General features: G+C 37.1%; 1 protein-coding gene across 1 annotated transcript in view; it reads left to right on the forward strand.

Annotated features, from left to right (window-relative positions):
- LOC136863856 (serine-protein kinase ATM) overlaps window positions 1–22,120 on the forward strand; it is a 570,640-nt gene that overhangs the window by 355,725 nt on the left and 192,795 nt on the right. The window contains exon 30 of the mRNA XM_068226546.1: window positions 4,006–4,671. Coding sequence (XP_068082647.1) covers window positions 4,006–4,671 — 666 coding nt within the window. The remainder of the gene's footprint in view (window positions 1–4,005; window positions 4,672–22,120) is intronic.

The following is a 22,120-nucleotide window of genomic DNA, read 5'->3' on the forward strand; positions in this document are numbered from 1 at the left end:
AAAATAAGTCATGCATTATCATCCTTCATTTCCCTTGTCAAGCTCCCACTGGGTTGGAATGTTTATAGAACCTTTCCATTTTCCATAGCGAATATTGTTCCTTTTTAACTCTATTCCAATCCAGGTTTCTTCTAATTACATTGAAACTTTGTTAGTGCATTCCTCATTAACGTGTTTTCCCGCATAGCACATTGTAAATTTGAAGTCCCGATTCTCATCATATTAAATTTCTATATAAATACCTCACGTATCGCGTTACAAATTTTTGCTGTTACCGCTTAGTACAATCACATTTTTCCTAACCCTGAAAATGTTGCTCGTCATCCTTTTTCAAAGGAACATTATTTTCAGCTCAGGTAAGAGTCCTCCCCACAGTTGCTTGATAACAGGAAAAGGCCTTGAATTTGTGAACTTCACAGGGTAAGTTGCACCTTCAGGGAGCAAGCTGTTAGCCTCAGAAATGTTCAGATTTGCATACTGGTTGGCAGTTAGATTGCTGAATAACACAGTGAGCCTGTTTTTGCTTGTATTTCACATTCTATTTAGAAGTTAGAAATTTATTTTGTGTTGAGTAGTGCAGTGAAGGGTAGCGAATATTTGTCACGTGAAAACCTACATCTGGATTAGGAGCATAATTGCGTGACATTGACTAGTGTGGTACATATTTGTTTCTGACAGCATAGTTATGGATACGGATAAAAGTCAGGGAATTCCTTGCTAATGAAGGGAAAAACCCTTCATAAAGTGGACTAACATCCGCATCTTAAAGTGTGCAGTCGTGGCGCAAATGTTGAAACTCGCGCTGGAGTTGGTCGAAGTTTTGTCAGATTCAAAATGGCGGCCAAAGTAATTCTCTCACAGTCACATGATCAAGTGAAACCTCCAATACATTGTCTAAGAGTGTGACCAGAAAATAATGTGTTTTTTTCTAGTTGCTTTACGTCACACCGACACAGATAGGTCTTATGGCGATGATGGGACAGAAAAGGCCTAGGAATGGGAAGGAAGTGGCTAGGGCCCTAATTAAGGTACAGCCCCAGCATTTGCCTGGTGTGAAAATGGGAAACCACAGAAAACCATCTTCAGGGCTGCCGACAGTGGGGTTCGAACCCACTATCTCCCGGATGCGAGCTCACAGCTGCACGCTCCTAACCGCACGATCAACTCGCCCGGTGAAAATAATGTTTAATAGCCCACTGGTCTGAAATATAAGGCTTCTACTAACATCTGTTTTAGACAGAGTTTGTTTGTTCAACCCTTGTCCTGTTCCTCTATGGGGTCAGGTATGAGGTGAGATGAATCTGTCGTGGTGGTTTTTTTTATGACCGGATGCTTTTCCTGACGTCAACCTCATCATGATGTATAATAGTAGGAAGGGAGAGGGTGAAACCTGGTGCCAGCACATAGCCTACTCCTGTTGAATAGCACTAAGGGTTCTGCTCGAGGTTTAACATCCCCATCCGACAGACTAATCACCATCAACAGTGTCATATGCCCTCCCTCCATATGAGCACTGTGGAGAGGTTTGGAATTTAATCCAGGCAACCAGGAATGAGTTAGCTGGAAAATTTATAATGTCCAATTACTGACCATTTATATTGGTATTATAAATTTACTCTTTCGGGACAAATATTCAGGTACCCTATGGGAATCAACATCTATATCATTTGATGGTCAAGCAGGCATTAATTTTTGGTAATGAGACAAAGTCTCTCAGTGCATTGGCACTGCCGGTGGCTCCAAATAGCCTACGCAGTGGCCTCCACAGTATGCACTAGCCATGCGTTGGGTGTGCTAGGTACCAACTGATGAGCCCAACTTAGCACATGGGGGCAAAACGCTGGCAACCAGGAATGAGTTAGCTGGAAAATTTATAATGTCCAATAACAGACCATTTATATTGGTATCATAAAATGCTCTCATGTCGGGAAAAGTTGTATCTGGTGTTTTCATATCCCTGTTGGATGCTTATTATTAGTGTATTCAGTAGTACATTTTCTCGCTTAATACATTCATTTTCCTTCTCCCCATAATCTAAAAAATCCATATTACTGCTATATTTCTATATCCTGATACGCTTTACTTTATCCATTGTGGCAACCCGTAATTGCAGGAAGTCATTGATTCATTCAGTAAATATATATTCTTGATCGTTTTCAACCGGGCTGGGTCTCCCTTTCGCCCTCCCTTCTATCCGAGTCTCCATCGTCCACTTTAGCATCCTTTCCTCTTCCATCCTTTTAACATCTCCAAACCATCTGAATTTATTCCTCCCCGGCTCAGGAACACTTCTGCAGAGGTTCGGACCTGCCTTTGGGCAGAACAACCCTTACCTTACCTATTTTGACTGTAAAGTTTTTCCACTCCAATTTCCTTCCTGATGTACTCATTTCTTACCCTGTCCTTTCTCGTCTTTCTTATCACACTACTTAAAATTTCATTTCACTGGACTGGATTTTATTCTCTTGTTTTTTTGTCAGCGTCCAGGTTTCTGCTACACATGTCAGTATTGGGCAGAAGTACATCTTATACATTACCTCTTTACACTTCATTGATATTTCCTTCCTCCATACAAAGTTTCTCAAATTCTGGTAGAATGTAGTTTCCTCTTGAATCCTTTTACTGATCTCTGTGCCCAGCCCTCCTCCTGGATCATCTCCATGCACTTAATTAAAAACTATTCACACATTAGGAATGATTTGTCCATAAAGGTCTTGATAATATTTCGGCAAGATTTCATGTAGTAGAAATTTAACATTCCTTGTACATCCAAGATGGTATATTTGAAAGTATAGTGGTATCATTTGAACTAGGAGAACTCCTCACAAAAGATTGGTAGCGAGATATTTTGGAGGTAAACAAAATCTGGTAAGACAAATGTCAGAACTTGAGGAAAAAAACAGATGTATAATGTGAAGTGAAGTAGTGCTTCAGAAGAATAGTCTAAAATAAATAATATATTGTTATTGTGTAAGTAGTTTTTAAGTGCATGTTTCCATAGTAACAGCATTATATTTGCCTTTCACAGCCATTTTGAATTTTATTACACAGTGTTGTGTGTCTAATCTTTAAGACTTCAAGCACAACAGTGTTTAGTTTATTGTGGACAATATTTTCAAGAGAACGAGCCTCCGTGGCTCAGGCAGCAGCACGCCGGCCTCTCACGAGTGGGTTCTGTGGTTCAAATCCTGGTCACTCCATGTGTGATTTGTGCTTGACAAAGCAGAGGCGGGACAAGTTTTTCTCCGGGTACTCCGGTTTTCCCTGTCATATTTCATTCCAGCAACACTCTCCAGTATCATTTCATTTCATCTGTCATTCATTAATCATTGCCCCAGAGGAGTGAGACAGGCTTCGGCAGCTGGCACAATTCCTATCCTCGCTGCTAGATGAGGGCTTCATCCATTCCATTCCTGACCAGGTCGAATGACTGGAAACAGGCTGTGGATTTTCATTCATTCTCAAGAAAACTATTTTAACCTTCATATGTATATCTTTTCAAATGTTGGAGTTTTGTCCAGATGTTTTTGTAGCTGAGGATGCCCTAAAGTAAGGACAAAACATTTACTACTTGTTTAATAACTCTATATTCCTTTGAATTGAGTGAGTATATTATATAGCATTGAAAAGACGGATCTCTCTCAAAAATAAGGTATTTTACTTTATTGTATTGCAGTCATGGATTTTCTTGCCAATTTTTACCCTTCTGTACGGCTCTCTGCTATTGTAATTAGCCTTGTATTATGGCACAGTAAGTGTTGTTCCTGGTGGTTTCATCTAATTGTAATATAATTCACATGTTTTTTCACTGTTGAGATTATTAAATGAAAGTCAATAGGACCATAATAGACCAAAATGGTCAAAATAATTATTTCTTCTTGATCATTATGCTCCATAAAGAAAATAATTTATACTGTTCATATGGTTATGTTTAAGACTAGGCTCAAAGTTTCTAGTAAACCTAAATTGACAGTAATGGCATTTATGTTTGTCCTGTGATTACAGAAGACATCTCCAGCTCCAGACATTCCACTGATGGTTTTCTTGTCCAAGAAGTTACCTGCTTGCATTCAAAGAATGCTGTTACAGCTAGCATTAGCCATCCACTCTGCTCCAACTTGTGAAGACAGACTGCTGGCTTTCTACCAGTATTCCACATTTACATACATTCTTGGTTCAGAGCTGGAAAGAGATGGTCTGGGGTCTCTAGCCCACTTCATCATACGTGATGTTGTGCACATGCTGTTACATATCATGGAAAGTAGCTACAAAAATAATGAAACCTCATTGACTGCAGCTGTGTGCCATTTCCTAGGACAATTCAGTAAACAGTGCCTTGCTGTTTGTGCCCACATTGTAGCGAAATTCCTGACTGTCACTTGTAGTGCACTTGTTCCTCTCGTCAAGTCAGAAGACACACATCTTAGCTCTGAAGCTCTAGCACTCCTCAAGTTTTTTATTATAGACAATTCTGAGAAACTGTCTTCAGCCATAAAACTTCTTGATCCATTTCCCGAAAATCCAGTGTTCGATGCCTTGCGAGTAGTCTGTCAGCAGATCAAGTATGATAAAGGAGATTTTTCACTGGAGGATGAAATCTCTCACTTTCTTAATTCTGAAAATGTTAACCTGGGCTGTCGCACTGAAGGTTTGCAGCATATTCGCATTCAGGTAAGATTACAATTTATTACATGAGTATGTTTATTAGAAGCAAGCAGAAAACCACAATATAAAAAGTCGATTATTATGACAATATTTTTAGAGATAAAGTTAAATAATTGAATATACCGTATTATAAATGTATTTGATAAGAGAAGGGAACATATTATATAAAAATATTGCAAGGTTTGCTTATTTTAGCAGGCAGAACCATTTCCTTCCACGCTTCCCTTTCCTCCGCACTTACACTCTCTGCTTTGCCACAAATTGTTTTGTAAACGATGCCGGCTCGATTTTTAAAGTGGTCCAGCCACCCGTTCGATGTGGTAAAAGGTACCCTTAATTTGCATGCGGCTTTCTCCTGCACAATAGTCCCACTGAAAGGTATGTTTAAACTTCGCTGCTGTTTAAACCATATTACCAGAGCTTGTTCTATTTCATCGTACTTTTCAGATTTAACTTCCTTGCAATTTGCTGAAGTATTCCCTGCAGAACCAAAGATCCCTTCTTTCTTCGCTATAATGCCGTTCAAAGTAGACGGCGGCATCCCCAGCTCCTTTGCCAAAGCGACACGGGAAAATGTAGATGACTCCACTTTGTCTTTTATTGTTAGTGCCTTTCGCTTGATCTCTTTCCTTTGAGTTCCGCTCATTTTCACTTAAAACATTTGTACGTTGATATTACAAGTACAACTAACTTCACTGACTCGTATTCATACCAATTACGACGCTACACTATGCTTGGCAATCCATAGCCTAGGCTTACAAGACACAAAGACAAGACGTGTACTACAGTTTGTTAGCATGTGCTTTCTATCTTCCTCACACCCCCGACACCTACTTCAAGGATAACGGCAGCAAATGAGAAATCTGGCAACTTATTGTTAGAGATTCTTAGAAACTAGGCCTAAATCGCCCCTGCATTCCTACTGGTTGTCACAGCAACGGGTGTAGTTTCTGGCCGTTTCGCAAGTACCGCATGGCCAAGCCAGTATTGAGTTTATTTTCCTGCTTCAATCCTCTTCATGCTATAGGTAATGAAGAAAAGAAACACAGGTTTGAAGTTCCAGAAATGAGTGCATGGGAAAGTATTTGGGGTATTATGTGGGAGTGATAAAGGCGCAGTAGCAGTGCTAGCACATCTGAACGTAAACAGTTTCTTTCCCCGCGAGAATTTTATTTCATGTTTCCTCATCCTTGTGCTACGTTCTAATAATGCGATGTAATAATTACGAGTGACATGATAATACAAGGTTTAGCTCGTATAAAAGTAAAATTTAAAAAACTTTCAATTTTATGCCAACACATGGTATTGCAATGCCTCTTTGTGCCTCCCACCAACACCCAGTTGGCTATCAACATTCGTTCAACTTCGTAGACGATCGGGATCTTTCGGCCAGCTGTTTGGCGGCATGTGTATCAGCTGGCAAGTCAGCTGTTTCCTGTATAGACCGGGCGAGTTAGCCGTGCGCGTAGAGGCGCGCGGCTGTGAGCTCGCATCCGGGAGATAGTAGGTTCGAATCCCACTATCGGCAGCCCTGAAGATGGTTTTCCGTGGTTTCCCATTTTCACACCAGGCAAATGCTGGGGCTGTACCTTAATTAAGGCCACGGCCGCTTCCTTCCAACTCCTAGGCCTTTCCTATCCCATCGTCGCCATAAGACCTATCTGTGTCGGTGCGACGTAAAGCCCCTAGCAAAAAAAAAAAAAAATTCCTGTATAGAGTCGAGAAGTTGTTTTTGTTCACCTCACTAATAATGGACATGGAAAATCTTATCAGTTTAGTTCTAAAACGTAATTTCCTCTATGACAAGACACATAAGTATTATTGCAACAACAGTGTAAGAGAGAATGCCTGGAAGGAAATAAGCAAAGGAATGAAAAATCAAACAGGTTAGAATATTCAATTTTGTGGTAGATTAACAGTAATGTTGTGGACAAATACACTTTACGGTTTTTAATTAATGTTTAGGCTACCTCGATTAATGACTTCACTGTGTCGCGGCCTGCAAATTACTGCATTAAAGTTTTATCAAACCATCCATTGTGTGCTTTATGTTTCCCACGTGGAATCCCATTCGATTCTATTCCGCTAGATGGAACGGTGGAGTGGAAATTTCGACTGATGATTTCGATTAGATTCCACAAGGTGAGAGTGAGCATCTGTTGTCCGTGTTGTCATAGCGTGACGTCTTATGGCCTTGGCAAGCCCGCACAGGTTCCGTGACACCAGAGACACACTGCGAGTGCGCGAACAGTCTAACACAGGGTGCAACTTGCGCGGAGACTGGAGGGTTCTAACCACGGGCTGCTTTGAGCGGATGTTTTCTTTCTCAAGGGGCTCTAAAATCTGAACTGTTTAACCGGGAAATATATTTACAACAGAACACTTTAAACAGGAAAAATATACATATATCTTAATGCAACTGATCAAGGGACCTTGAATATCACACTTCTTAGGCGGGAAAACTTCTTATGCATGAACTTCTTAACCGAGTTTCACTGTAGTTGACTATGATTACGATATCAGGACCATTTATTCAGATGGATACAGTAGGCCTACTCTGCTACAGATTGAAATTTTGTTAACTCAGACTAATTTTAACTTTTTTTTTTTTCTTGTCATAATAGGTTTGTTCCAACATGATTCCGAATCAGTTCTGAACTATCTGCTCATGCGCGGTAACTCGACGGGCATTCCAACATAAATGAGAATTAGTTCTGAATGGTTCTGTATTCCCAGCTTGCTGTTCCAACATAATTCAGAACTGTTTCGTAACGGTTCCAAACCGGTGAAAACGATTCTCGGTCTAGAGTGAGAACTAGACGTTCTGGTCATGTGCACTAAAAGTATTGTTCCAATAAGAGTTCGGAACACAATCTGCACACTTGTTAGATCTGCACTTCATTTATAACCCTCACGGCCAAGATAACCCTACATTTCTTGAGATTTTGGAAAGTAAGGAAAATGAGTGATTTATAGATGGTGACAGTGACCTCTATGATGAAAGCTTAAGTAACGAGGATGAGTTAGATATGAACATAGAAAAAAATGAATGAAAATTATTTAGGTAGCTAACAATTCAAGCTTTATAATTAGGTTAGGCCTATAATATTGAAGCCGACATTACGAATAGTGGAAGCCTTCACCTTCCACCATTCCAAGTGCCTTAATGGCCTGTACAGAGATGACTTTGCTGTAATACTAAATATTTTAACTTGATTGCACAACTTTTTTTTCACAAGATTTTAATCGTAATGTAAACCAATCAGTATAGGTACCTCCGTCCAGGCAAGTATTGCAATTTGCTGAGCTTCAATAAATGTCTCGTTTTCAGCCAGATTACTGTCACCCATCTGTGAGTTTGCATTCGGAACTTCGTGGGTTCGAACCCCCACTGTCGGCAGCCCTGAAGATGGTTGTCCGTGGTCTCCCATTTCCACACCAGGCAAATGTTGTAACTTACTTTCATTAAGGCCACGCCTGGTACTGGTACCTTTAAAAAAATTAAGAAATTCTGCCTTCTGTAAATCCTCGCATGTAACCTTGCCTTGTCCATTAACGTTCCCTGGAATGTCCTTCCTGGATATCTTGATTAATTAGTTTCATTTTCTGTATTGATAGTTAACATGTAATATAGATAAGAAAAGGTTCCACCTTATCAATACCAATTTTATTTATATAAGTTATATATATATATATATATGTATATATATATAACTTACAGGACCGGCTTTGACTTTACATTGGTACCTTTACATAAGTAAAATATTGGTTGAATTGCCTTTCCAAATGGAGAAGTTGTGGGGAAACACTATGTCCAAGCATTCAAATTGGGCATGTTTAAGAGTAAAAATTGGTTATATGGTACAATCGAGATAGTTGAAAGCGAGTTTGTTGTTAGGCCTAAAATTCGTGTAAATTAGCTCATTTTTAAAAAGTACAGGTATATTAAACACTCTAAAATGCATAACATATGTTAAAATCACATATTAAAATATACAGTGCGTGTTAAAATTCTTTATAATGGCTCAGATCACTTCATTGGAATGGATTTATACATCTTGCGTATGTCTATATTCATGTTTAAGTCCAATGTAGATGAAGAATGTCAGTGCTTGCGTTCATGGGCAGTGCTCTCATGGGGGTTCTACTATATATTAAAATATATCCACTTGTATATTTGATAGGTTTATCATATAGTTAATAGCAATTCCAGTATATGAACGGAGGTAGATAGGTGCAGCTGTGATTGATACGTTGACTTTAAGTATTGAATGTAGTCTCCGTTGTGCATGAATATTTCAGATGCAGGTTTGTGGCTCTTTCCTCGTCTATAATATGTTGCTGGTGTGTGTCTGTAAGAGACAAAAGTAGTTTATAACTTTCCCACACTACTTTTGTGTATTAAATTTCACATCAACAGCACAAGATTTTCTTGAGAGTAAGGTAGTGAAAGGGGGGCAGCATGGAGAAATATGTACAGCTATATTAAAACACAGAAGGGGGGTAAAAAATAAGATTCTATACCTAAAATGAGAGACAGGAGAGCTCAGGATGTGTCCTTGCAGTTAGGGAAAAGGGGAGATGTAATATTAGTGAATGATCTAATACAGTATGGAGGCCGAGAAATGTGGTAGAAGTATTATCACTGGTGGTGACCTAATTTGGACATGGTTTGGGAAGGAGATTTAAACTCTGAGAAACATGACCAACTTTTTAGCAAACAAGTTAATCTGATAGGGTGGATATACCCAACTTGTAAAGGAAAATACAAGGGGCAATAACTTTCTGGATGTATTCCTGGTCAAACCTGAAGAAATGTTTATTAAAACAGAGGTACCTAATAGAAGGAATGAATTATCATAGTGCAGTGATGTTAGAAATTAGCTGGGCTGAGTGGCTGAGACGCCTGTGGGACTAAATTCCAGCACTTAGGCACCTCCGAAAACCATAAAATTAGTTAGTGGGATGTAAAGCAAATAGTATTACATATTATTATTTTTATTATTATTGTTAGAAATTAACACTGAAGCAAGAGGAGAGAAAAGAGAAAGGAAGATAGTTAAGTTGTATGATAAGGCAGACACAGAAGCAATAAGATCTTACTTTGCAAAAAATGTTAAACGAGGATAAATGGATGGGAAAATGTAGAATTGCTATGGGGAGGACTCAAAAATGTACTTCTGGAAGAGGAAAGAGAGGTGCTGATTAAAACTGTCATCAATTTAAAGACCCATCATACTACAATAGGGAGTCAAGAGACTAAATAGGGTGACAAGGAATAAAATTGGAAAAGGGATATGAAATAAGGTGAAACTGTAATTGTTACAAAGGGAATTAAATAAGGTAGGAAAAAAAAGGAGGTGAAGGATTTCCTTGAGAGTAAGCACAGTGGAGAGTAAGGACAGGGGGAGAAATATGTATAGCTATATTAAAACACAGAAGGGGGTAAAAAATAAAATTTCAGATCTAAAATGGGAGATAGGAGAGCTCAGGATGTGTCAGAGGTTTTAGACAAGAGTGAACAGTTGGATTGTATAGCAGTAGACTTGTCTAAAGCTTTTCACAGAGTATACCATGATACTTATCAAGAAAATGAGAAAAATAGGATGGATAGGAGGCAGATGGGTCATTAACAGAACCTCAGAAAGTGGGGAGGGGTATAGGAGCGGGCAATAAACTGGCGCCTTTACATTTTTGTAATTTTTGTGAACAATATACAAGAAGGATTGAACTTGCAAGTTGTCTATAGAGAAGTGAATTGTTTAGATGAGTTTAAAATATTGCAGGAGGATCTCGACAAAATACATACTGTATCTGGACTCAGAAAAATGAGTTGAAAATTTATGTTGAAAGGAGTCAAGCATAATTGCTAAACGGGAGGGAGAGAAGGTGAATTTTGAAGATAATTATAGATACTGGGTCAAATTAGGCAGTGGTAAATCACACTGGGGAAGACATGTAAGGTATGTAGTTAATAAAGCATTCAGGTCACTGCACATTGCAATGCAGATATTAAAAGGAACAAGCAGGGGTATAAAAGAGATGGCATATTTAATACTTGTAAGAGCTCACTGGAGTAAAGAAAGAATTGGAGTGGGTACAGAGGAAAGCAGGTTAGGTATGAGATGGGGACCACAGAATGACCAGCAGTGTTAGTATCATGTTAAGGAAACTTGGGAGGGAAATTTTGACAGAAAGGAGGTTGAGAGTAACAATGTGGGGTATGTACCTGGCATATACAGGGGGAAGTAGTGCTTGGGAGTATAATGGAAAGAGGTTGAAGACTGAAGGTGTTTATAGAGGTAGGTTTGATCACAAGTTTAAAATAAGGTTACGCCAATGGCATAATAACCGGGGAAAATATTCATTTGTGGGAAGGGGGGAAAAGAATGGAAAAGCTGAGCAAAGGATATCTTCAATCATTTCCAAAAATATGTGCATTCATTCAAATGTAGAATGAGGTCATGACAGAAGGAAGTAAGAAAATACCCCATTTGGAAAATAAATTTTCTAATTCTTATGTGTTTACACCATGATTAAATTCTGGTGAAAAGGATCATAGACTTATTGCTTGTACTTTTATATTTTCAGAACAAACAGTCCCTCAGTATGAAGATGATTCATTTTTATAACAATTTTGGGTAACTTGAGCAGTTGCTGTGAATATTGATGAGCAGTTTCAGCCAAAGACTTTAATATTACTTATCTAGACTCACAGAGCGCACTGGTGCTATGCGAAAAATTTAATATCTTCGCGCATCGCCATGTTGCGGCACTTCAGTTTTGAATGCATGGTTAACACGTGGTCATGTTTACAGTTTCTTGTGTGTTTTTCATGGTGATTCCTATCGATTAGCGGATCTGTGGTTGTGTTATGTGATAAAGTGATAATTTGTAGTATTGGCAACTTTTAGTGATAAGTGCGAGCTTACATTGATTAAACGTAAGGAACTTCATCTTATGGTCCGTATTGAACTGAGATCACAATTAAATTAGAATCTAGCGGGTTCCACCTTTTCAATACAAAATACAATGTTGTTGGATGGTATTTACAACATTATTTATTTCAGAACATGTTTCGGTGTTCAATTTTTGACACCATCATCAGCTGCTCAGAAAGTGCGAGAAAACTTGGCAATCTAAACATTAAACAACATATTGTCATACGTAACTCCTTAATATACATATATACAAACAATAGAATATTGCACTAGTTAAATCCTAAAACATCTACAGTAAATTATGCTATATTAAAACTCTAATATGTAACAAGAGAATTCTTGCAAGTCATAAATATAAAATTTCTCGTCTGTTTGATGAGTTGTCTTCACATTCCTTAATGTCTGTGATTTTGTACTATCATACTATCGAATTCAAATGCGAACTTAAGCTTGAGGATTTAAAATTGTATGCAGTCCATTTGATGTTAAAATGTTCATTTCATGTATATAATAACCACTTAGATGGATTAAAATCTCGTTATATACAATATGATTGTTAAAACTGGGCCGTCTTCTTAAATTTATTAAGTACAAAAACTTCGTATTTTTAATGCTGTATGCGTGGTTGGAACTGTAATTTCGTTTGTCCTATAGTTGTTAGGCGGACATTTCTTCTCAGTTCAATAGAACCCTGCAATAATGAAACCCAATGTTAAGAGAAAAGCGGGAATATTGATAAAGAAAACTAATTGAATCTAACTGTTGATACGTCTGACCCACCTCTAAAGCTGTGTAATTCGCGTGACGGCTGCGGCGCGATGAGTGTGTCTGCTAGTATCTTGTGCTCTGTAATGAAGCGCAGGGAAGGAAAAGTAGGGGCGGCAAAGGGGAAGTTTCTAGAACGTCGAACGTTTTGGGAGAGAGTCCGGGGTGCGTTGTGGACGAAGACAGTAGTAAGCAAAGTTGTTATGTAGAGTTTGGAATATGCTCGAATTTTCTGGAATTTTTAACTTGTTAAGTAATAGAATCAAACAATCAAATAAAATCTTGGGTTTTTCCGAGATTTCATTCAAATTCAGGTTAGCGTTATAGTATTGGTCTAGATGTATTAGACATGCCTCCGTAATGTCAAGCTTCTGTCCCTTAGACAGTGTTTCCATGATCTCGAGGTCTTTATCTCTGTCTGTGAATTTATGTTTCTACCCATGGATATGCTGGCCTACCGCTGAGAATCTGTGATATTTTACAGCGTTAAGGTGTTCCTGATACCTGACATTAAAGCTACGCCCAGTTTGCCCTATGTATCCGCTTCCACAGTCCCTACATTCGAACCTATATACCCCTGATTTCGAATATGGATTGACTTTGTTGACAACCGAAACATTATGTAAAACTGTTGTACTTCTATTATCTGTCTTGAATGCGATCCTAATGTTACGTTTCCTGAAAATATTCGTAATTCTGTATACATCTTTATTAAACGTGAAGGTTGCAATTTCCTTAGCTTCTATTTTCTTTTTCATCAGACTCGTGTGAGGGCGATATTTGAATTTGCTTATTATTCGTTCTATAAAATTCTCTTTAAAACCATTAACTCTAGCCATAGCTCGAATGATGTTCAGTCACTTGTCCAGGTTTTGTTTGGACATTGCTATACTAAAAGCGCGATTCACCAAGCTGTTATAGGTCGCGCATTTATGAGCTAAGGGGTGTATAGAATCATTACGTATTGTAACTGCAGTTTGTGTGGGTTTTCTGTAAATACTAAAAGAAAATGAAGAAGCGTGTCTATTAATCTTTAGGTCTAGATAATTAATGGATTTTTCTATTTCGGATTCTAAAGTAAATTTTATATCCGTATCTATTGTGTTAAGATTATTAAGAGTCGTAGAGGCGTTGGTTATGCGTTCATCCAAGATAACAAACGCATCGTCTACATACCTAGACCAAAATAGAACATTCTTGAATTTTTCATTATTAATTATTTGTGTGTCCTCTAGAAAATCTAAATAAATTTCTGCCAAAATTCCTGAGGCCAGAGACCTCATTGCAAGGCTGTTTTGTTTATAAATGATCTGGTCGAAAGTGAAATAGTTGTTATTGATCAACAATTTTAAAACCATCATGAATTCATGAATTTCAAGCTTGCTTAAGTGACTGTATTTTTTCAAATTTTTGGCAATAATGGGGAGCAATTTATTAGTTTTGATATTAGGAAACATATTTACTATATCAAAAGAATGTATTGTGTGGTGATCCTGTAATCAAAATTTAATTAACTCTTTAGTGAATTCTACGGCATTCTTTACGGATTTATTTGCAGTGAATCTGTAATGTTGTTTTAAGAATTTTTGAATATACTGCGCTAATTTATAAAGGAGGCTAGGTCTGTAATTGATAATTGGCCTAATGGGGACTCTGGTCTTGTGGATTTTTGGCAGTGCTTTAGCGATAGGAAGGCCGGGGTTCATGCTAATTAATTTCTGCTTCTCATATTCATTAAAGAGGAAAGAAGATGTCTTCAATGTTTGTTTCAATTGCTTCTGCAATGACTGAGTCGGGTCCTTCTTAATAATAGAAAAAGAGTCATCATTAAAAAAGTTTTTTGTTTTTTGGATGTAATCAGCTTTATGCATGATAACAGTTACGTTGCCTTTATCTGCTTTAGTGACTATAAGCTCTTCGTTTTTTTTTGTTTTTTTTAAGTTCAAATATTTGTTTCCTATCCTTGAAAGAGTCTTTAGGGATGACAAACTTATTATTATTATTAATATTATTATTATTATTATTATTATTATTATTATTATTATTATTATTATTATTATTATTATTAGCATTATTACTATTATTATTAACCGTTTTGTTCAGCTGTTTCTTTACTTCTATTCTGACTTCATCCTGTAAGTCGAGTGGTAATTTTCCGAGTGCAATTTCTGTTTCTATAATCAGATTTTTAGTTACTTTAGCTTTAACTTTACTTTTACTTTAACTTCCAATGGCAACTTGAACGAAGAGGAAAGACTTATCCTTGAGAAAGGTCCTAAACATAATTGGCCGACCTTCAATCAAGTTAAAGTAACTAAAAATCTGATTATAGAAACAGAAATCGCACTCGGAAAATTACCACTCGACTTACAGGATGAAGTCAGAATAGAAGTAAAGAAACAGCTGAACAAAACGGTTAATAATAATAGTAATAATGCTAATAATAATAATAATATTAATAATAATAATAATAAGTTTGTCATCCCTAAAGATTCTTTCAAGGATAGGAAACAAATATTTGAACTTAAAAAGAAAATAAAAAACGAAGAGCTTATAGTCACTAAAGCAGATAAAGGCAACGTAACCGTTATCATGCATAAAGCTGATTACATCCAAAAAACAAAAAACTTTTTAATGATGACTCTTTTTCTATTATTAAGAAGGACCCGACTCAGTCATTGCAGAAGCAATTGAAGCAAACATTGAAGACATCTTCTTTCCTCTTTAATGAATATGAGAAGCAGAAATTAATTAGCATGAACCCCGGCCTTCCTATCGCTAAAGCACTGCCAAAAATCCACAAGGCCGGAGTCCCCATTAGGCCAATTATCAATTACAGACCTAGCCCCCTTTAGAAATTAGCGCAGTATATTCAAAAATTCTTAAAACAACATTACAGATTCACTGCAAATAAATCCGTAAAGAATGCCGTAGAATTCACTAAAGAGTTAATTAAATTTCGATTACAAGATCACCACACAATACATTCTTTTGATATAGTAAATATGTTTCCTAATATCAAAACTAATAAATTGCTCCCCATTATTGCCAAAAATTTGAAAAAATACAGTCACTTAAGCAAGCTTGAAATTCATGAATTCATGATGGTTTTAAAATTGTTGATCAATAACAACTATTTCACTTTCGACCAGATCATTTATAAACAAAACAGCCTTGCAATGAGGTCTCTGGCCTCAGGAATTTTGGCAGAAATTTATTTAGATTTTCTAGAGGACACACAAATAATTAATAATGAAAAATTCAAGAATGTTCTATTTTGGTCTAGGTATGTAGACGATGCGTTTGTTATCTTGGATGAACGCATAACCAACGCCTCTACGACTCTTAATAATCTTAACACAATAGATACGGATATAAAATTTACTTTAGAATCCGAAATAGAAAAATCCATTAATTATCTAGACCTAAAGATTAATAGACACGCTTCTTCATTTTCTTTTAGTATTTACAGAAAACCCACACAAACTGCAGTTACAATACGTAATGATTCTATACACCCCTTAGCTCATAAATGCGCGACCTATAACAGCTTGGTGAATCGCGCTTTTAGTATAGCAATGTCCAAACAAAACCTGGACAAGTGACTGAACATCATTCGAGCTATGGCTAGAGTTAATGGTTTTAAAGAGAATTTTATAGAACGAATAATAAGCAAATTCAAATATCGCCCTCACACGAGTCTGATGAAAAAGAAAATAGAAGCTAAGGAAATTGCAACCTTCACGTTTAATAAAGATGTATACAGAATTACGAATATTTTCAGGAAACGTAACATTAGGATCGCATTCAAGACAGATAATAGAAGTACAACAGTTTTACATAATGTTTCGGTTGTCAACAAAGTCAATCCATATTCGAAATCAGGGGTATATAGGTTCGAATGTAGGGACTGTGGAAGCGGATACATAGGGCAAACTGGGCGTAGCTTTAATGTCAGGTATCAGGAACACCTTAACGCTGTAAAATATCACAGATTCTCAGCGGTAGGCCAGCATATCCATGAGTACAAACATAAATTCACAGACATAGATAAAGACCTCGAGATCATGGAAACACTGTCTAAGGGACAGAAGCTTGACATTACGGAGGCATGTCTAATACATCTAGACCAATACTATAACGCTAACCTGAATTTGAATGAAATCTCGGAAAAACCCAAGATTTTATTTGATTGTTTGATTCTATTACTTAACAAGTTAAAAATTCCAGAAAATTCGAGCATATTCCAAACTCTACATAACAACTTTGCTTACTACTGTCTTCGTCCACAACGCCCCCCGGACTCTCTCCCAAAAAGTTCGACGTTCTAGAAACTTCCCCTTTGCCGCCCCTACTTTTCCTTCCCTGCGCTTCATTACAGAGCACAAGATACTAGCAGACACACTCATCGCGCCGCAGCCGTCACGCGAATTACACAGCTTTAGAGGTGAGTCAGACGTATCAACAGTTAGATTCAATTAGTTTTCTTTATCAATATTCCCGCTTTTCTCTTAACATTGGGTTTCATTATTGCAGGGTTCTATTGAACTGAGAAGAAATGTCCGCCTAACAACTGTAGGACAAATGAAATTACAGTTCCAACCACGCATACAGCATTAAAAATACGAAGTTTTTGTACTTAATAAATTTAAGAAGACGGCCCAGTTTTAACAATCATATTGTATATAACGAGATTTTAATCCATCTAAGTGGTCATTATATACATGAAATGAACATTTTAACATCAAATGGACTGCATACAATTTTAAATCCTCAAGCTTAAGTTCGCATTTGAATTCGATAGTATGATAGTACAAAATCACAGACATTAAGGAATGTGAAGACAACTCATCAAACAGACTAGAAATTTTATATTTATGACTTGCAAGAATTCTCTCGTTACATATTAGAGTTTTAATATAGCATAATTTACTGTAGATGTTTTAGGATTTAACTAGTGCAATATTCTATTGTTTGTATATATGTATATTAAGGAGTTACGTATGACAATATGTTGTTTAATGTTTAGATTGCCAAGTTTTTTCGCACTTTCTGAGCAGCTGAGGATGGTGTCAAAAATTGAACACCGAAACATGTTCTGAAATAAATAATGTTGTAAATACCATCCAACAACATTGTATTTTGTATTGAAAAGGTGGAACCCGCTAGATTCTAATTTAATTGTGACTTACATTGATTGGCGATATTAAAGGAGAGTAGGCCTAAGTGAAGCCGTAAGTGCGGAAAGGAGAAATATTCACGATGGTGACCTCTTGTACAGCTTTCAGTTGCACTAATCGGTATCAGAAAGGATCTGGTATTTCTTTTCACAAGTGAGTAGAAATTGAGATGTCATAAAATTACCATAATCGAGAATGGGCTACAGAGTGGTGGATTCAGAGATGCATGGACGTTGCATTCTCAATGTTTAGGCTTCTTGTTCTTGGTGTTTTTTATTTCATTAGGGGCAATTCTTAAGAACTAAACAGATATTCTGAAAAAGTGCACATTTTGTTCTTAAAAAATGTGTACCCATATTAAAATTTCGATAAACATGGGCCTAGAATCCAAAAAATATGATTGATAAAGCCTGGTAAACCCATCTATTTTTAGGTCAAATTATGGCTTCAGATTATTAACAATTATCAGAAAAATGATTTATTGATATCATTATCCATGTTTTCACATCTGCTTTATAATAACAGAATTGTTAAATATGCTGTTCCAGAGAAGTTTGAGTAGGCTGACTCCTACTTTGCACTAGAAAACACTAATCAAACTACCTATTTAACTGTTATATTCATATATGCTTAATATTCAAGCTCATTTGTCTTCTTCCTCATGTGAATCATAATGTTCCTGTAATAGAAAAGTTAGAACACATTTTCAATTTTAATTTGTGCTCAGAAAATCTCCTTTCAGTTTGAGTTTATAAAATCAGTAGGTCTAATATTGGTATTTAGGATGAGAATAGTATGAGAGGGAATTTTGCAACCTAAATGATATATTTTTCCTCTCTTAAATTTAACCAACTGTTAAAAATATATTTAATTCAAAGATACTTAAACTACAGTAAGCTAGGTATTCTTTTCATTGTTAGGTACATTTAGAATTGTGAGGTAGAGTAGCACTAGTGTAATGAGTTTTTTCAGGAAGAATATTTTCAAAATGTAAAATAATGTAGTGAAATGTGGATGATTGCTGGCTCCACTACTCTGTTCTGAAATACATCACATGAGGTTCTATTTATGAAGCAGAAGAATATATTGTGATAAATCACTGGGAGAATGTTCTGTCATTGTACCAGGAATGGTTGGGAGAAAAAGGAGGAGATAGAAATATATACATTTCTTTGATTTCGAATACATGGCTATTATTTTTAGACATATTGCTTACAGATTTCTATTGAATAAGCCTGAACTTCTGTCAAAGTGGCTTGTTGCTGTTAAAAGAGACAAGTTTGTTCCAACTTATTCGCATAGACTATGTTCAGTTCACTTCACAGAAGTAAGTTTTTGGCAATCTGTAGGGAACAAAATTCTGAAAGATGATGCAGTGGTAATTCTAAATTCCCATGGAGGGAATTAGATATTTTTCCACCAATAGAGCATATCAAAAATCAGATCAAAAATTAGGTGTATGGCTTTTCAGGCATTTGCTCTATTAACCAGCATTTCGTCTTAGGTCTGACACTAGACTCGTCAGAGTGGGATGTGTCAGACCCTACCCACTTATGCTGGGGTGTATGCAGGTGAACTTATCAGAAGCCTCTTATGTGGCACAGTCTGATAACTGCATACGGGAGATAAAACTCCACAATGGAATTAATGCCCGCCTAGCAATTCCAAATGGTAATTCTAAATTCCCATGGAGGGAATTAGATATTTTTCCACCAATAGAGCATATCAAAAATCAGATCAAAAATTAGGTGTATGGCTTTTCAGGCGTTTGCTCTATTAACCAGCATTTCGTCTTAGGTCTGACACTAGACTCGTCAGAGTGGGATGTGTCAGACCCTACCCACTTATGCTGGGGTGTATGCAGGTGAACTTATCAGAAGCCTCTTATGTGGCACAGTCTGATAACTGCATACGGGAGATAAAACTCCACAATGGAATTAATGCCCGCCTAGCAATTCCAGTTCACCTGCATACACCCCAGCATAAGTGGGTAGGGTCTGACACATCCCACTCTGACGAGTCTAGTGTCAGACCTAAGACGAAATGCTGGTTAATAGAGCAAACGCCTGAAAAGCCATACACCTAATTTTTGATCTGATTTTTGATATGCTCTATTGGTGGAAAAATATCTAATTCCCTCCATGGGAATTTAGAATTACCATTTGGAATTGCTAGGCGGGCATTAATTCCATTGTGGAGTTTTATCTCCCGTATGCAGTTATCAGACTGTGCCACATAAGAGGCTTCTGATAAGTTCACCTGCATACACCCCAGCATAAGTGGGTAGGGTCTGACACATCCCACTCTGACGAGTCTAGTGTCAGACCTAAGACGAAATGCTGGTTAATAGAGCAAACGCCTGAAAAGCCATACACCTAATTTTTGATCTGAGATGATGCAGTGCCAACACTGCTTGACTTTCCAGATCATTTAAAAAAGGTACTTGTAGTTCAAGTAATTTGGATTAGATATCGTAGGCTGTTACTTCTTTTTTTTTTTTTTAAATCAGTGATAAGGTTTTGCTTATGGTAGACCCAATAGGCCTATGCTTTTTAATTTTTTTCAGACTGAAAATGCTCCCTGTAGGATTTTCAAAAGGAAGTGAGATTTTAGAGACAAATCAACAGAATAACACCATAGATCACAGTGCATTTCATCTGGACACAATTATTTTAGTGCAGAAAGCCCCACAAAACATAAAAATCTCAGTATATCTCAGTAGATTTTAGATAGCTATTTTCCAAACCATATAGAAATCATAATTGAAGGTATACTCATCCTGATGTACTATTTCACATCCTGGAAATAATTTAAAAGAAAAATGTCATTCAGATGGAAATTAGAAAAGTAAATTAGTAAAGTAAGTAAAGTTACTTGTGGTGAACACTGGGCATAGCTTTATTTTTTACAGATTTCTGCAGTCATGTAGCTTTTCAACAATCTGTTCATAGTACTGAATAATACCTGCTGTGATTACTCATCAGAAAGATAAGATACTATTTCACAGGTTTTCTGTTTGCCAATATTACAGATTCTTGCTTTTGATACAACTGTTTGTAAAAACTGTAGATATTGAAATACTTGATGGATTACTGATGTTCTCCATTCTCCTAAGTCATAGGTAAAAGACTGTTTTTCTCCTCATGATCTGGAAATCATACTGAAGTTCTAAACTGCTGTGATTTGAAAATGTCTTGGTATTTTCATGAAAGCTTAACTGCTGAGTGTAGGATTTAATTGCATGTGTCTATTCCGAATATGCAAACAAATCAGTTACAAACATGATCATTATACCCCTACGTAGTAGGCCTAATGTGATCTACATATTCTTTCTTGAAGAGTATTAATTTAATGTACTGGTATACAATGTTTTTTCTGTTTTTGGAGTGTGTTCTCTAAATTTAAGATGTGTTTATCTACGTAGGTATATATTTACTATCATTAGTAGTGTATTTTGAAGTCTTCTTATCCAGTTTTCTAAATATTGTTTTATGTCCGACTCAGCTGAATGGTCAGCGTACTGGCCTTCGGTTCAGAGGGTTCCGGGTTCGATTCCCGGCTGGGTCGGAGGCTAGGTGTTTGTGCTGTCCCCAACATCCCTGCAACTCATACATAACACTATCCTCCACCACAATAACACGCAGTTACCTACACATGGCAGATGCCGCCCACCCTCATCGGAGGGTCTGCCTTACAAGGGCTGCACTTGGCTAGAAATAGCCACACGAAATTATTATAATGTTGTTTTATTGCATCTGTTACTTATAGGCGAGCTATCCAAATGATTTGTGGAGATTTTGTTCAATAACAATGCAAATGTGTTCAGTTTGTATGCATAAGTATCATTTCCGTGTTATTACCGTTTTGATTCCCATGTATTTATTGCGTGTATTCACGTTAGTCGGAGGCTGTGCCATTTATTATTAATGAATTAGGACCTGGGAATAGGTAAGTTTCCCTGATGCTTGGAATGAAACATTTCCGTACGTATCTTCTGCTTCTCCTTTCTAAAGCGGCACCTTTTTAACATTCTATTTTGGATGCATCTAATGAACATCTTTTCTTACCGTGTTATCCTGTATCGCAGGCATACAAATAACCTGTCGACAGGTGTTTTCATTTGTGCGTAATTGAAGTTAATGCATGAATTCCATACTACGGTCTCCTTGGCGAGCTGTGGAGTGCCCGCAACATAGCGATATGCGCATGGACAGCTCTTCCCCAGTCACATGCTACTGTGCACCCAGCGGTGTAGGGCCTTGGTTTCAGCAAACTCCTCAGTTTAAAAGGCACTATGGGCAGTATGGAAAACTATCAGCTATAAGTCAGGTCAGCAGTGGAAATTTATAGTTGACTACACTTTGTGCATTCATTTCTCAGCAAAATGCCTATACATGTATTTTATTCATCTTTGGCATAATACATATGCACTGCTAATTTCAGGTTCTCATATTTCTGTGGTTCATGGGGCATCACACTGTAAGTTTGAGAGATGTTGCTGACAGATTTGATGTCACCACTGCTCTTTACACAGGGTGCTCCAAAGAGCTGTTCTGATTTTGAGCAATC

This window comes from Anabrus simplex, chromosome 1 (genome assembly GCF_040414725.1).
Source record: "Anabrus simplex isolate iqAnaSimp1 chromosome 1, ASM4041472v1, whole genome shotgun sequence".
In the NCBI taxonomy this organism is placed as follows: domain Eukaryota; kingdom Metazoa; phylum Arthropoda; class Insecta; order Orthoptera; family Tettigoniidae; genus Anabrus; species Anabrus simplex.